This window comes from Mugil cephalus, chromosome 12 (genome assembly GCF_022458985.1).
Source record: "Mugil cephalus isolate CIBA_MC_2020 chromosome 12, CIBA_Mcephalus_1.1, whole genome shotgun sequence".
Taxonomy (NCBI): Eukaryota; Metazoa; Chordata; class Actinopteri; order Mugiliformes; family Mugilidae; genus Mugil; species Mugil cephalus.
The window spans coordinates 10,501,546-10,514,661 of NC_061781.1; the positions used below are offsets into that span (position 1 = coordinate 10,501,546).

General features: G+C 42.4%; 1 protein-coding gene across 1 annotated transcript; it reads right to left on the reverse strand.

Annotated features, from left to right (window-relative positions):
* Positions 1 to 966: 966 nt before the first annotated feature.
* On the reverse strand, positions 967 to 12,807 carry LOC125017221 (zinc finger protein 654-like). The gene is made up of 12 exons (XM_047600101.1): positions 12,676 to 12,807; positions 11,906 to 12,051; positions 10,981 to 11,062; positions 10,565 to 10,700; positions 9,127 to 9,329; positions 8,290 to 8,426; positions 7,477 to 7,618; positions 6,896 to 7,180; positions 5,658 to 6,794; positions 3,654 to 4,396; positions 2,352 to 3,379; positions 967 to 2,237 (listed from the first exon to the last, which is right to left on the reverse strand). The coding sequence occupies exons 1-12, from the start codon at positions 12,799 to 12,801 to the stop codon at positions 2,233 to 2,235; spliced, it is 4,170 nt and encodes a 1,389-aa protein (XP_047456057.1). The 5' UTR covers positions 12,802 to 12,807; the 3' UTR covers positions 967 to 2,232.
* Between the last annotated feature and the right edge of the window lie 309 nt (positions 12,808 to 13,116).

Consider the following 13,116-nt stretch of genomic DNA (forward strand, 5'->3'; position numbering starts at 1 on the left):
TAACTGTCACACTAGTTTATTTCCTCTTCCCTGTTGTGTTTGTGTGGGGACACAGAGCAGAGACAGTTTAAGTGTACGGCAGGTGGCTAGTGCTGTTTTCATAGTACCAGGGAAAGGGCGGCAGGCTACAAGTCTTCTGCATTTCCCATATGCTCGGACGGGTTATTGCTCCACCTGTATTGCCAAGAACGCATTGGGCGGTAACGTGTGTGTGGACATGGGAGAACCAATTACAGATGACCGTACTGCATCCTGTACCCACCCTCCAGAGTCAAACGCATCAACTCAAGTACACAAATTCATGATCGGCTACAAGAACTGCAGAGCTAGCTGCAAAAGTAACCGCACAGGAGCAGGAATCCAGTCAGACAAGTACTGTTCTCCTGTCAACCGCCAAACCCAGACTGGTCCATCAGATTGCCAGAAGGAGAAGTGCGTTTCCTCACTCTAGAGAACGTCTCCACTGCTCTGAAGTCCAGTGGTGGTGTGCTTTACACCATTGCATCCAACACTTTTCACTGCACTTGGTGATGTACGACTTGGATGCAGCTGCTGGGCCATGGAAACCAAATCCATGAAGCTCAGTACACACTGTTCTTCAGCTTATCTGACGGCTACATGAAGGTTAGAGGTCTGTAGACATTGACTCTGCACAAAGTTGGTAACCTCTGTGCACTTTGCACTTTAAGTGGCCTGACACTTGCTATCATTCCCAATCACTTCTACTTTGTTATAATACCACTCAGTGCATTTACATGCAGAGCTTAATCAAGCTATGCTCAAAATTGGACTTCTTCACTACAGTCCTTGTCCCAGTTTACATGCAATGGAGAAAATCGAATAACTGAGGGGAACATGTCCTCCTCCTTCCCACTAGGTGGCGATATCGGTCTTTTCAGCGGGATAATACCATGTTAATACGGCCGCTTTCCAGTTGAACTATTATGTCATATAATAAACAAGGGTCGTTCATGCGGCAGACCGGCATTTCAAACAACAACTCAACGGATAATAGTTCAGCTCTTTTAATCTCCTGCGTAATGTGACCGCTACTTATGGTGCAGGTAAGATCTGCGCTATCCCTCAGATGGTTCTACTACCGGCTATGTTTACCGTCTTCTTCTGCGATCACCTTTCTTCAATGTATTTGTTCCGAATTCCAATCGCATTATCTGGGTGTCTTAATCGGATAAAGAGAACTCCAATTTTCCAATCGGAATAACGTGTTTACATGCACTTAAGTTGTCCTGCTAGAGTCCGATTAAGGCCATTATTCAGTCTTTTCACGTGCATGTAAACGCACTGACTGACAGTTGACTGTGGAATATTTAATAGTGATAAAATTTTGTTGCCCGTGATAGTAACATGCTGGAATTCACGGAGCTAGGGAGTGACTGGAACACCTGAAATCAATTATTTCAGTGAATACTTCGACGAAAAGAGTCTGAACAGACTTGGTAGGTGATCGGAGGATGGAAGCAAAGCTGTCATCCATGATCGAAAATCAACCAGTCCCAACTTCTCCATGGCGCTATAACAGCGCTGGGCAGCACCTTTAGCAGCTGACTGAAGGAGCATCACCCCAGCTCCTTCCTTCCAGCTGTGAGGCTGTACAACCAAGCCTCCTCCCAGTAGACCGCATTTTGTATTTATTTAATCTTTACAGCATTATCCACCTGCTATACACTAGTAGTTCTACTGATAACATTGCAGCTGCATCCCGCAGACGTGAACAGGAGGATGAACTTAGAATAACAATTATTATTAACCAGCTGTCCAAATGTCCACTGTGCAAAACAAAAACAACAAAAAAAAAAAAGAGGGGCCATCTCATGAAAAAAAGTGTAACATAAAACTCTGAATTCTTTGTGAATTGAGCTAAATTAATGACCCCTAAAAATAGGAGTACTGTGCCCACAAGTTGTTTTAAGGCTGCATGTAACTGAGCGTTTGTAAACAGCTTACACCAATTGTAATTCTATGGAAGTTATTTTGACCTCAATACAGATTTATGACATTCTAATGTAGATGAACATAGGTCGAAACCGATCTATAGGTGTCAAAATTATTGCTTCAAAAGACTATGACTTATTATCCAATTACATATTTTGGCACACACCCCACCTTCATATTCAGTCGTAATAGTGTTAATAAAGGGTTCCAGCGCTCCTTTGGGAAGCAGGTGCAGAGACGGTGGCAGAGAACTATTCCAGTTGCAGCTCCATTTCACGGCTAGCCTTAAAATTAAAAGACAAACAAACAAATTATTACAAACCGTTCAAGTTCAGAAGGGTTAGAAATGTCTGTAACGGCTCGACACATTTTATAATCGGCGAATCATGCACACTTACTTTCATCATCCGAATCGAAGCCAAAGAGAGCAGAGCAAGTGTTAAGGGTTCGGTGTTTCTGCAACTCCTCTAAGCTGCTGAAGGAAGAAAGACATTTGTCACAGCGTTGCCTCACTTTGTGCTCGGGAGCCACGTCGTTGTCCTGCTCCCTTTCTGAGGCCGAGTCTTTGTTTTTCTTATGATTCCAATTAACAGCTTTCTTGGGGGCGGCCTCATCAGTGGACCTCCTCTTCCGCATGGAGAGCAAAGATTCATCCAGGTAAGTGGAGGGTGGCGGCCGGATGAAGGGGGCTTTGACGAAAGTTGCGTAGGCGGGATCTTCGGGCTTGAAGGTTTTATGCTCAGTAATGTGCGGCTCTTCCAGTTTCTGCTGAACTCCCTCAGATATAGTGGCCATGTCCTCGAGATCTTTGACATTTAACGGGTCCAACTTGATGCCTGGTTTTTTCCGACTCCTCTTGCTTTGTGCGGTTGCACCTCCGTCAGTTTGCGATCTCTCCGACGCGTTTATTATCCCATCCTCGTAGCCATTGATGGTGGGTTTGACGCCGTCCGTGTGCTCACAGCTGAGATTCTCTGGACAATTGTGAATATCGTCTGTACATTGCTGATCGTCAGTTTGAATTTTTGCCTTGACATCCTCAAAACTGGAAGCTTCAGGAGTGGGACTCTCCCTCTGCGCCTTCTTATTCTGCAGCCACATCTCTTCAACCTTCACTCTCTGCTTCCAGGGCGCTTCAGTGCTTTGCTCCGTCTGTCTGCTGGACCCCGACTCCGGCTCCTCTCTCTGAGGTACTGGGATGTAATGTCTCCATTCGTGGTCATAAAGACCCAGAAGGCTCGAGAAAAGCTTCTCACACTCTGTGAACGGACACTGAGGTCTGAAGGGCTTGTGGGTATTGATGTGCTCCTTTAATTCCAGCTGTGTCAGGAAGCGCTGATTACACTCCATGTGGTAGCAGAAGTGCGGGAGTGGAGAGCTGTGGAGCTTCATGTGTTCCTTGTAATGCTGGAGAGACTGGATCTGCCTGTTGGGAGGAAAGACAATCAGTCGGCTGGATTTTAGAACATAGTTTGGCAACAGAATCTTCAAGAACCAATAATAATAATAATGATGATGGCACCTGAAACCCAAAATAAGTAAAAACAAGAGCTTTGTCAAGTCAGATTGGGAAAAAATAGAGATAACCCTGACTACACCAAAGAAAAAATGTTATTTACATCTGAACACAATACATTTGCAAATGCGAAGGTCATACCAAACTCCAGATACTGTGACACTACATTTGCTCTACTTCTTACCTGAGGCAGAGGGTGCATTTATGCTTCGACCAAACAAAAGTCTTCTCCAGCACATTCTCTTCGTTAATGTGGCATTTGATAGCATGCTTCATCAGCGTGCTGCTGAGCTTCAGGAACACCCTATCACAGGACTCCGACGGGCACAGGTGATACGTGATCTCCAAACTGAAGCCGTTTTCTCCTGCCGGCGTCTCCGCCCCCTCCACTTTTTCTTCCTTCGCCACCAAAGACGGATGGCTCACAACCACCAGTCCGTCCTTAATGACCACCTGCTCATCCTTGAAGTGTACCTGCCTGAATATGTTAGAGTCAGGTTTTTTGCATTTAGTGTGAAGCACGGACGTCTTTTTGATGAGTGTGCGGAGGTTCCTGATGATGCGTTCTTCCCTCCCGAGCGTCGACACTTTAGGTTTTCCTCCCCGTTTTTGTTCAGGAGTCGGGCACTGACCTTCCCCCTTATCTACAATTCCATTAGCAGCTGGAGTGTCCGGGTTCTTATCAGGGGGCTTCTCTTTGCACATCGTCTCAATGTGTTCCAACACATGCTTTTTGGCGAATGAGAGCTGTTTAAAGCGTTTTCCACAAAGTATACATCGTAGTTTTTTAGACTTGAGATGTGACAGAGCGTGCCTCATAACATTCAAGCCCTTGTAGACTTTGTGGCAGACGTTGCAGTGGTACTCCAAATGGCCATACTGTTGAGTACGGAGCACTCTTTCCCTCCATGTGCTCTTGGCTTTCACCTGAACAGAAGACAACAAAACACATGAATAAATTTCTCAAGTATTAAACCACTTGACACGCTATACGTTCAGGTCTCCTGATCTACATTCACTCAGTCATAGAGCAGGGCGTACACAGTGGGCTGCCACCTGTCTCGTGCCCAGGGAGCAGGTGGGGGTTAGGAGCATGCTCAAGGCACCTCCGCCATGGACAATGAAGCCGTTTCCGTAACGACCAGTTCACTACTACAATTTTTTTTTTTCTCCCCCCAATTTATTATTATTTTTTTTTTAAAGTTGGGTTTTGCAAATGTATTTGATCGTATTAAAGCATTATTTCTTTTAAGGAAAACATCAGAAAAAGAAAGTGGTCTGTATACCCGAACAACTTATATAAAACTAAAACAGCCACAATAAAAATAACTGAAATAAATCATCACAAAAGAAAATACACAAAAAAGGGAGATGAGAGAAATAAAATTATAAACTAATAATAGAGATGGTAACTGACATCCCAAGTCAGAGTAGTGGCTTATAACCCACATCACAACAGAAATAACACATCTACCTCTCTAAGCTGCTTCAGTTGTGTGAAGAGTGACACGAGCTAAATGGAGGATTTATGTACCTGTCTAGGGGCTGTGAATGTAAAACATTATTTTGATTATAGATAAGAGAGACAAGGCCTTTAAGAGTAGGGATTGGTGTCAGGAAACTGTCCAAAGCTGAGTCAGAGGGTAAATCAGGAAATCTAGGAAATGTGTCATGAACAGGCTGCGAACTTGCAAATATCTGAAGAAATGTTGCTTAGGACGTGAGAATTTATCTGAAAGTTGCTGAAATATAGTAAAGACATTATTAATACACAGGTCTTCTGAACTTCTGAATACCACAATTTGCCCACCTTAAGAAAACACGGTCTGTGAGGGAAGGAGGAAAAGGAGGGTTAGCTGCTAGTGCTTCATAAATGTCTGAAGGCCAAAGCAGCGCTCAAACTGGGCCCAGATCCTATTTGAGGTCTCAACAATCACATTTTTGGAGTAGGGTTTAGTGGAGGAGTAGGTAGGGGAGTGCACTAAAGCTTTCAGGGAGACAGGACTTGCTGAACTTGCTTCCATAAACCAACCATGCTCACACTGAAGCTAGTATTTCCTGATAATGGTGGCCCAATAACAAAATGCTGCGGTTAAATTTAACTCATAGCAGGGACTTTGGGATACATGTGTCTAGGGATTACTGACTTTCAGTATAAAACTAGAGTAATTAAAGACAAATGACTAACCTCAGTTTTTAAGACTTTTGTTTCATCTGTTGGTTGATCCTCCTCTTCTGTGTTGCCATTAAGTTCCTCAGATTCTGAAGGTTGCAGTTTTTCACTGTCGAGCGCTTTGGACTTAAGGGTGTAACTGTGCCACTGTTCTACTGGACACTCCAACAACTCTAACGATGGACCGTCAAGCTCAGGATTCGCTTCAACTGCAGGAAATGCACATTGACCATCACTAGGACCATCACAAAGCTTGGGTCCTAGCTGCGTTACGGATTCCTCTTGGGTTTCGTCACCAAGACTACTTCCACAGACCATGTGGGCATGTTCTCTCTCAAGTTCATTCATTTGCTCAAGTTTGGTTTCTTTCTTTTCGCTGTCGATGTTAAGTTCGCACTCCAAGTGAGGCATCTCCTGATCTCGGTCTTCTGTGTCTATTTTGTCCACAAAACCTGACTCCTCTTCAGCATAGGGCATCTCATTGTCAGGGTAAGAGAGTTCCAGTTTTGGTAAAAGCTTCCATCCCGGTTTTCTCCCTCTGACTTTGCCATTTTTCTCTTTAACCGCCGGCACAGGTTCCAGCCTCGGAAGACCCTGCAGCCACCTTTTCTTCCGACCTTTTCTTTTCAAAATTTGGCTCTTAACGCATCTAGATAAGTATTCTCTCTTGCGGTTTATAGGGAGCTTTGCAGAGGCAGAATTTTCCTTGTTAGTGTGATTGCGTCTTAGTGAGTATACTGGCTTTTTACCCTTTGAAGTGGATTTGACATTGTATTTGAACTCTGGATCGTCACTGAGATCCACCTCATCATCAGACATGGGTAGTTGTCTCCTTCTCAGCCTTCTCCTCCATCTCCTGCTAGTCAGTGGCAGTTCAACGGTATGCTTTCTCGCCTCTTCATCTGTCATTTCCTCTTCTGGAAGGTCTTGGTTCACAAATGCAACTCCAGTGCAATGGCATGTATGCGCGCAAGAGTCAGTTACACAATTATTTGTTAACAGTTCTTCTCTGTATTCCTTCTCTTCTTCCTCTTTCATCTCACTGAGAACAGCAGCTTTCATGACATTGTCACTTATCAACTCTAAGCAGCGGGTCCTGATGGTGAGGAGGTTCCAAAATTCAGGGTCAAAACACAGGCGCTCCTTGAGCATCTGGAAAACACAGTAGATACAAATGATAATGCAGTTACAGTCCAGGTATCACTTCATCATGCAATGTTAAAGATAGTGCATGTCTCTTCTTTCTCTCCAACCTGCAGGATATGAAATCGAACACATGTCCGGACAGGGCTGTTGTGGGGATGCGGCTCCTGGTCAGGGTGCATGTAGAGCAGACAGACCGTTCGGTATGCCTCCAGACTTCGTTCCTGGCAGAAGACGAGCAGGGCACACGCTCGACAGATCTCCAGGTCATGAGGGAGCAGGAAGGCGATGGTCTTGCAGACCAGTGACTGGGTTACAGAGTCAGCCTTGATGTCACACAGCTGCAACGCCTGGGCACAAAGCTCCACACAGACCTGGACTCCTTCACCACCCAGCTATAAAATATAAAAGTATATCAATGTAAATAAAAACTAAAGGTGAAATCCAATGACTTGAGACCAGCATTTACATTTTTAGGCAGAGAGGAATAATATTTGGCAATAATTAAAAAGAAAAAAATGTTCTACTTTTTCATCCAAATATGAACATTGGCACCAATTTAAAGCTTTGTTTACGGGAAGGTTAACAGATGATGGCAAAGTAAGGTTGTGTGCCAAGAGAGTACCAATCCGTCAACTGCCTTTTTCAAATACAAGCTTTAGACAATGTGCAGATTTTCTCAGACCTTTACCTCTGTAGTGACCAGTTTGATGAAGGGGAAGATGGCTCTGACATTGGTAGCAGAGGAAGCCAGCTGCAAGCACTCAGCCAAGAAACCTTGTCTGGAGGGATGGGCCCTTAGATACAACCTGCTCCAGATGAACACCAGGTCCCTGCAAGAAGCCAGAGAGATGACAAGTCAAACACACAAAGCTCAGATGAGTCAATTCAGAGAGGGGTATTGCACCAGTATAAAAATAATGTAATGTACTATGCCAACAATTTCTCTTACTGAAGCATTGATGAATAAACCCACTATGCATTGAGCAAACAATGAAAGATGCATGAACCCTAATGCAGCATCAATATATTTCAATATAATATTAATGGGGTTTATGTTTAATGGATTCATGAAGTTTTCAGATTCCTTCCATTTGGAAAATATTGTATAAAATGGATAAAAATTGGTAAATCTTGAAGCCCTCATTTTGGTGGATTCAGGCTCTGGTCATAAAATCAGTTATACCAGAGTTAAAAGAACATCCCTGCAGTTCACTAGGGTCTCCTGTCTAATCGGATGCAGCTTGAGAAGATCTGGCAGGAAGAATGAGATAAACTGCAAAAAACTCAAGCTTGTCTGTAGACACTAACCTAGGAAGAATACAAGTTGTAAATGGGTGTCTAGGAAGTACTGGTAATTAAGGGTATGAATGAGAAACATCAGTATTATATCTGTAATACAATTCCAAAAATAGAATTACTGTCATTGTAGAACGATGCTCAATATTTTACCATTTAAAACTAGATCAACAATTGACTGCACATGTAACAAAGCCACACTTACCAAATGTAATACATGTCTCCATTGTGTAGCTGCTGGGTAAGAAAGGCTTTACACAGCGACAATAAAAGCTCATCTTTTTCAACACTCTCTGTGTTGCAGATAATCTCCACTGCGTCACGGCCGTCAATCTCTGCCATCTGAGGAAAAAGATGCATAGGTTGTAACATGAATAAAAACACAACAGTTTACTAGTCGTCCATAATAAGACTTTCCACTCTACTAAACAATCTGAATTTTTCCCCCAATTGTCCAGTTGTCCATTTTCTGAATGCTTTGAGTTTGCCATAGTCCTGCACTAAATCCTAGCTTCACAAAGGTTATGCTATTAAAGCATTTGTTTATAATAACGTAATGAGCTATTCATTCATTGAACAGCACATGAATTGTGTTCATGCTATTGTGTTTTCATTTTGGAGGCTGTGGTTCGTAGTAGTATTGAACTATATTGTCCTGTACCGGCCCACGTTTCTATTATTTTTACCACAGCATTTTAGTCAGTGGACTGAGCTAAATAGTAGAAACACTTTTGTGTTTAATTCAGTCAAATGCAACAGTGCTACATCCCCTACACCCTTGAATTAGTTTTCTGCTTCAACATAAACTCAACATTCGAATAGCAATGAAGGGGGATTTAATGCAGGACTGTTGTATTAGGACGTTTTCACTCCTGTATCTAATGTTTAATGTTAAAGTGATTGCAGATTACTTATATAGTTCAACAAATGAAACTGAACAAGGAATGAAATTTCACCAATCTCTATCATGTCAACATGGAAATGTGCTCATGTACGAAGCCCCAAAATGTCTTACGTCATTAGTGTTTAATGGATCCCTCACCTTCTTGTGAAGGTTTTCATGCAGCGAGGCCTTGTAGAGGCAGGTCAGGTAGGCCTGATGGAAGAACAGATGCTTTCCAGCCTCACGGTTTTCCAGGCAGCTTTTAGACAGGGCCATTGCCTCCTTTATTCGTTCACAGGCCTGCAGATATCGAACCCGCAGCTCCAAGAATACTGGCAATTCTGAGCTCAAGTAGTCCTCAACTGTACAGGAGATAACAGCGTTTTAGTAGGTAGAACAGTGATCATCAACTGGCGGCCCACGGGCCGCATCCAGCCCGCTGAACTGTCCAATCTGGCCCACGACTTGATTCCAAACTTGTAGATCAAGGAGAAAATATTATATGGTCAACACTATTAAAGCAACTGAAAACAGCCACGACAACTGAGACTCTTAATTATCAGTAATCTCCACCATATATGACTCTGTTTAATGAGGACAAACTCGCTGCTCTGTTGAAATTTTTTTAACATCGCTTACATAACAGGTAACGCATTTCTGAAGGTTGGCATGATAACTTTTCAGTCCATTCGTCATTAAAGGATCTGTTTTCCACATCACTTTTTCGTTTCATGGCCTTTGAGAGTGCCATTTTAGCCTACCTGTGTTAAGAGGCCTTTTCCTTCCACTAACTGAAACTGTACTGAAGCCAGTGATGACCCTATCCAGGCTTTGTTTCAGCTGCGTTTGTTTTTCAAGTGCTCTATAAATAAAGTTTACTCGAATTGAGTTGAGGCAAAATATCTCTAGCACTCCTGGTGGCTGACTGTGGTATAAGTGACTCATAAAGGCTAAAAATGTATTTTTTTAATGAAATGAACAAATATAAACAATAAATAAACATTAAATAATAATGTTATGCCAAAATTAGATTTTTATTTTATTTTATTTGAGGATCCGGTCCCCAAGGTGACCAGTAAAATTCTGGCCCTCCGACAAATGTAGTTGGTGACCCCTGATGTAGAAGTATAGTATATGTATGTATGAAGGTATGACAATGTATGTATGAGCTGTGTATAACAGAACATATTGGAGCAAGGCTAATGTCGTTGTCATTACAATTTTAAACTGAAGTTTAAGTTTAGTCATTTTTCTGAAAAGATCTGAAACATTTTTTTAACTTCTGGCATAATGTACAGAGTTAATAATCTTGAAACTGATGAAAACAGCAGTCGACCTGAAATACAAGCAAATCTTATATCACCCCAACACTTGGGGATCCAATGCTGGGATCATGTTTGTGCACTAGATCCATTTGTAGCGGAAAATAATAATGTGTGAGGTGTGAGCATGGAGATCCTCGCCACCTTTTTTCTGCATGCACAATAATGTTTGTTGATGACAAATAACCTAGTGACATTATAGCCCTTCTTGTTTCAGGGTCCTATTCGATACTTTCTGGACGTGACATTTGCTGTAACAATGTTCATGGGTCTACCTTCATTAGGAGGCAAGTCTTCCTCCTTCAAGATTCCTTGCAAAACTGGACTCTCCCATGGGCCTCCTGCTTTCATAATCTGCTTTACATGGTGAAGGTAGATGTTCCTGTGCCTCAGGAGTCGGGAGTGGCATGCCTGCAATGTTAATTCAGAATCTTCTTTAAAAAAAAATGCTACTTGTACGAGTTGCACAAATTTGAAGATGGGCTAGTCAACCGCCAGCAATCATTATTAAACAGTTGTTAATTTGACTGGAAGCTTTGGTATGAGTCCAAACTAGTTGTGGGTATTGGCAAGAACTTCACCATATGATTTCATATCATAATATTAACACATTATTAACACAATTTTACCAACAGCACTTCATGCATGTGTTGTGTAAATTAAGACAGTTTAGTTTACAGTTTTATGTTACCTGAAAAGAATCAAGGATGTCTTTTAAAGGTTCCTCCAGAAATTCCTCCTTGCTGAAAAACAGCATCAATTCGAAAAAGCTCCTGAAAGACAACAAGAGGGACGTTAGCTTGCCAAAGCTCATCTCACAGCAAAGTGAGCCAAATTCTTAAGGGTCCTTTAAAGTACTGCTGGACACAGACACCGTAACATATGAAAGTGGCCAATGCCGGTTTGAGCCATTTATACTTGTGCGCTCGTCAGTCTGGCTCACGCAGTAAAAACTCCTCATCTTTGCCAGTTGGGTTAATATTTTTCCTGCTTCACTTTTCATTTCCTGCTTCATTTGGCAGGAAGTGGAAAGCGACTGACAAATGTTTGTATCGCCGAACCTCCTCAGTTAACCTTTGCTCAATGCGTTACATCTTTACTGATTCTGATGGAGAAGGCACTATTTCCAATCATAGCTCTTGCGATCTGTGTTGCTGTGCTGCGTAGCTACATTTCTGGGGAGGTGCACATCAGCAAAGACCCTAGGGCCTGCGTAAGCTCTGGTTTATGCCGTAACAGGCAGAAATCGTAGTACTGCCGTTGGACAATGTTGCCAAAAATGGAAGGTTTGGCTCGTCTCAAGAAGTGTTGAGTAAAGTTTGCATTGTCACCGTAGTGTATATGTTTTCATATAGAATTCTTTAACAATTATTTTAGTTTCTTATAAAAGAACTACTTATTATACTGCCTTAACTAGTCTTATAACATACAAAGACCACTAAATTTAAATAAAACAGGTGTAACACGCTGGTCACTTGTGCTAAAATGCTTTCAAACATGGTCCCGTAAGGAAGCTTCTGTGCTGAAGATTACAAGCCATGCTTTTCAGGAATGGCTGACATGATTAAATAAAAGTTTACAATACAGTGTACCTGTTCATCAAACAAACCACTTACAGGGCCATACTGCTGAGAACATAGTGGATGTGTTGACAGTCGTCGGGGAAGGCAGCAGTGGCTTTGGTGAAATTACAGAGTGCAGTCCGCAGCACCTTCAGCTGAGGCAGAGGAACGTGCCATTGCCCTGTGTACTCCTCAACTAGCTGCAGGAGGAAACAGTACACCATTTAGTCATTCAAACAAAATAAGACCTTATCTAATGTCGCTTTATAACAGCAACAGAGAGAGAGAGAGGCATCATCTCGCTGATAACAATGACTTCTCCCATTGGCTGATCTTATTATAGTTCTGTGGATGAAAACAATTTCACTCAGCAAGAATGGTAGTATCAATCAATACTATTTAGACAAACAAAACACGCTACTATTGTGGCTGACAATTTAGTTTGTAACATCAATGTTTTTGTATTATCCTGAACAGACAATTAATTTAAACAATTAGCAATCAGAGTAAATCAAGCTCAAACCTTGGTTAACCTCACATCGTTGGCTTAATTAGCGTAGCTTGACTGCCCACCAATAAAGCTACGAACAATTAACAGACAAACAGTACACATTTCTGCTGCAATTATCCAGCCAAGAGCACAGTTTGCAAGTATCAAAATGTGATTAACTGCTTCTGTTGTGTCTGTGATGGGCTACGTCTTAGCTACACAACTACAAATGGAGCTAGTCTGGAGGCTAGCGTTAGCAGGCGAGGCTAGTAGCGTTAGCAATAAACAAACACCGCCTCGATAGGCCAACTGGCAAAATTATTTAACAACATACCCCACAGAACTCAGAGCAATATTCCTTGCTCTTCAGAGACAACTCGTCGCTGCAGTGTCTACTACACAGTGTGTCCAGGGCTAATTCAAGCCCGTCTGTTTCTAAATCACTCTCGTTGTCCGCCATACTGTCTGCTGGATCCAGCGCATAGTCCAGGTTGCCAGGTTTGTGAGACGGCATCCTGCTATCCCCCACCACAAGACACTGGATACCTGGCAACCAACCTTTTATAAACGGATTGATTGATGGGGGGTTTGTCATTTCCACGGAAACAGAGACTTCTATGAAACGTGAGTTTTGCATCGATGCAAAGTGTAGTAATTCAGATGTATTATGGGTATATGAGTGACTGATTTTTAGAAACAATTAGTCAGACAATTACAGTTCTACTTTTAATACCATCCTCCAACGTTATTCCATCACCAGCAAATCTCAAGAAAC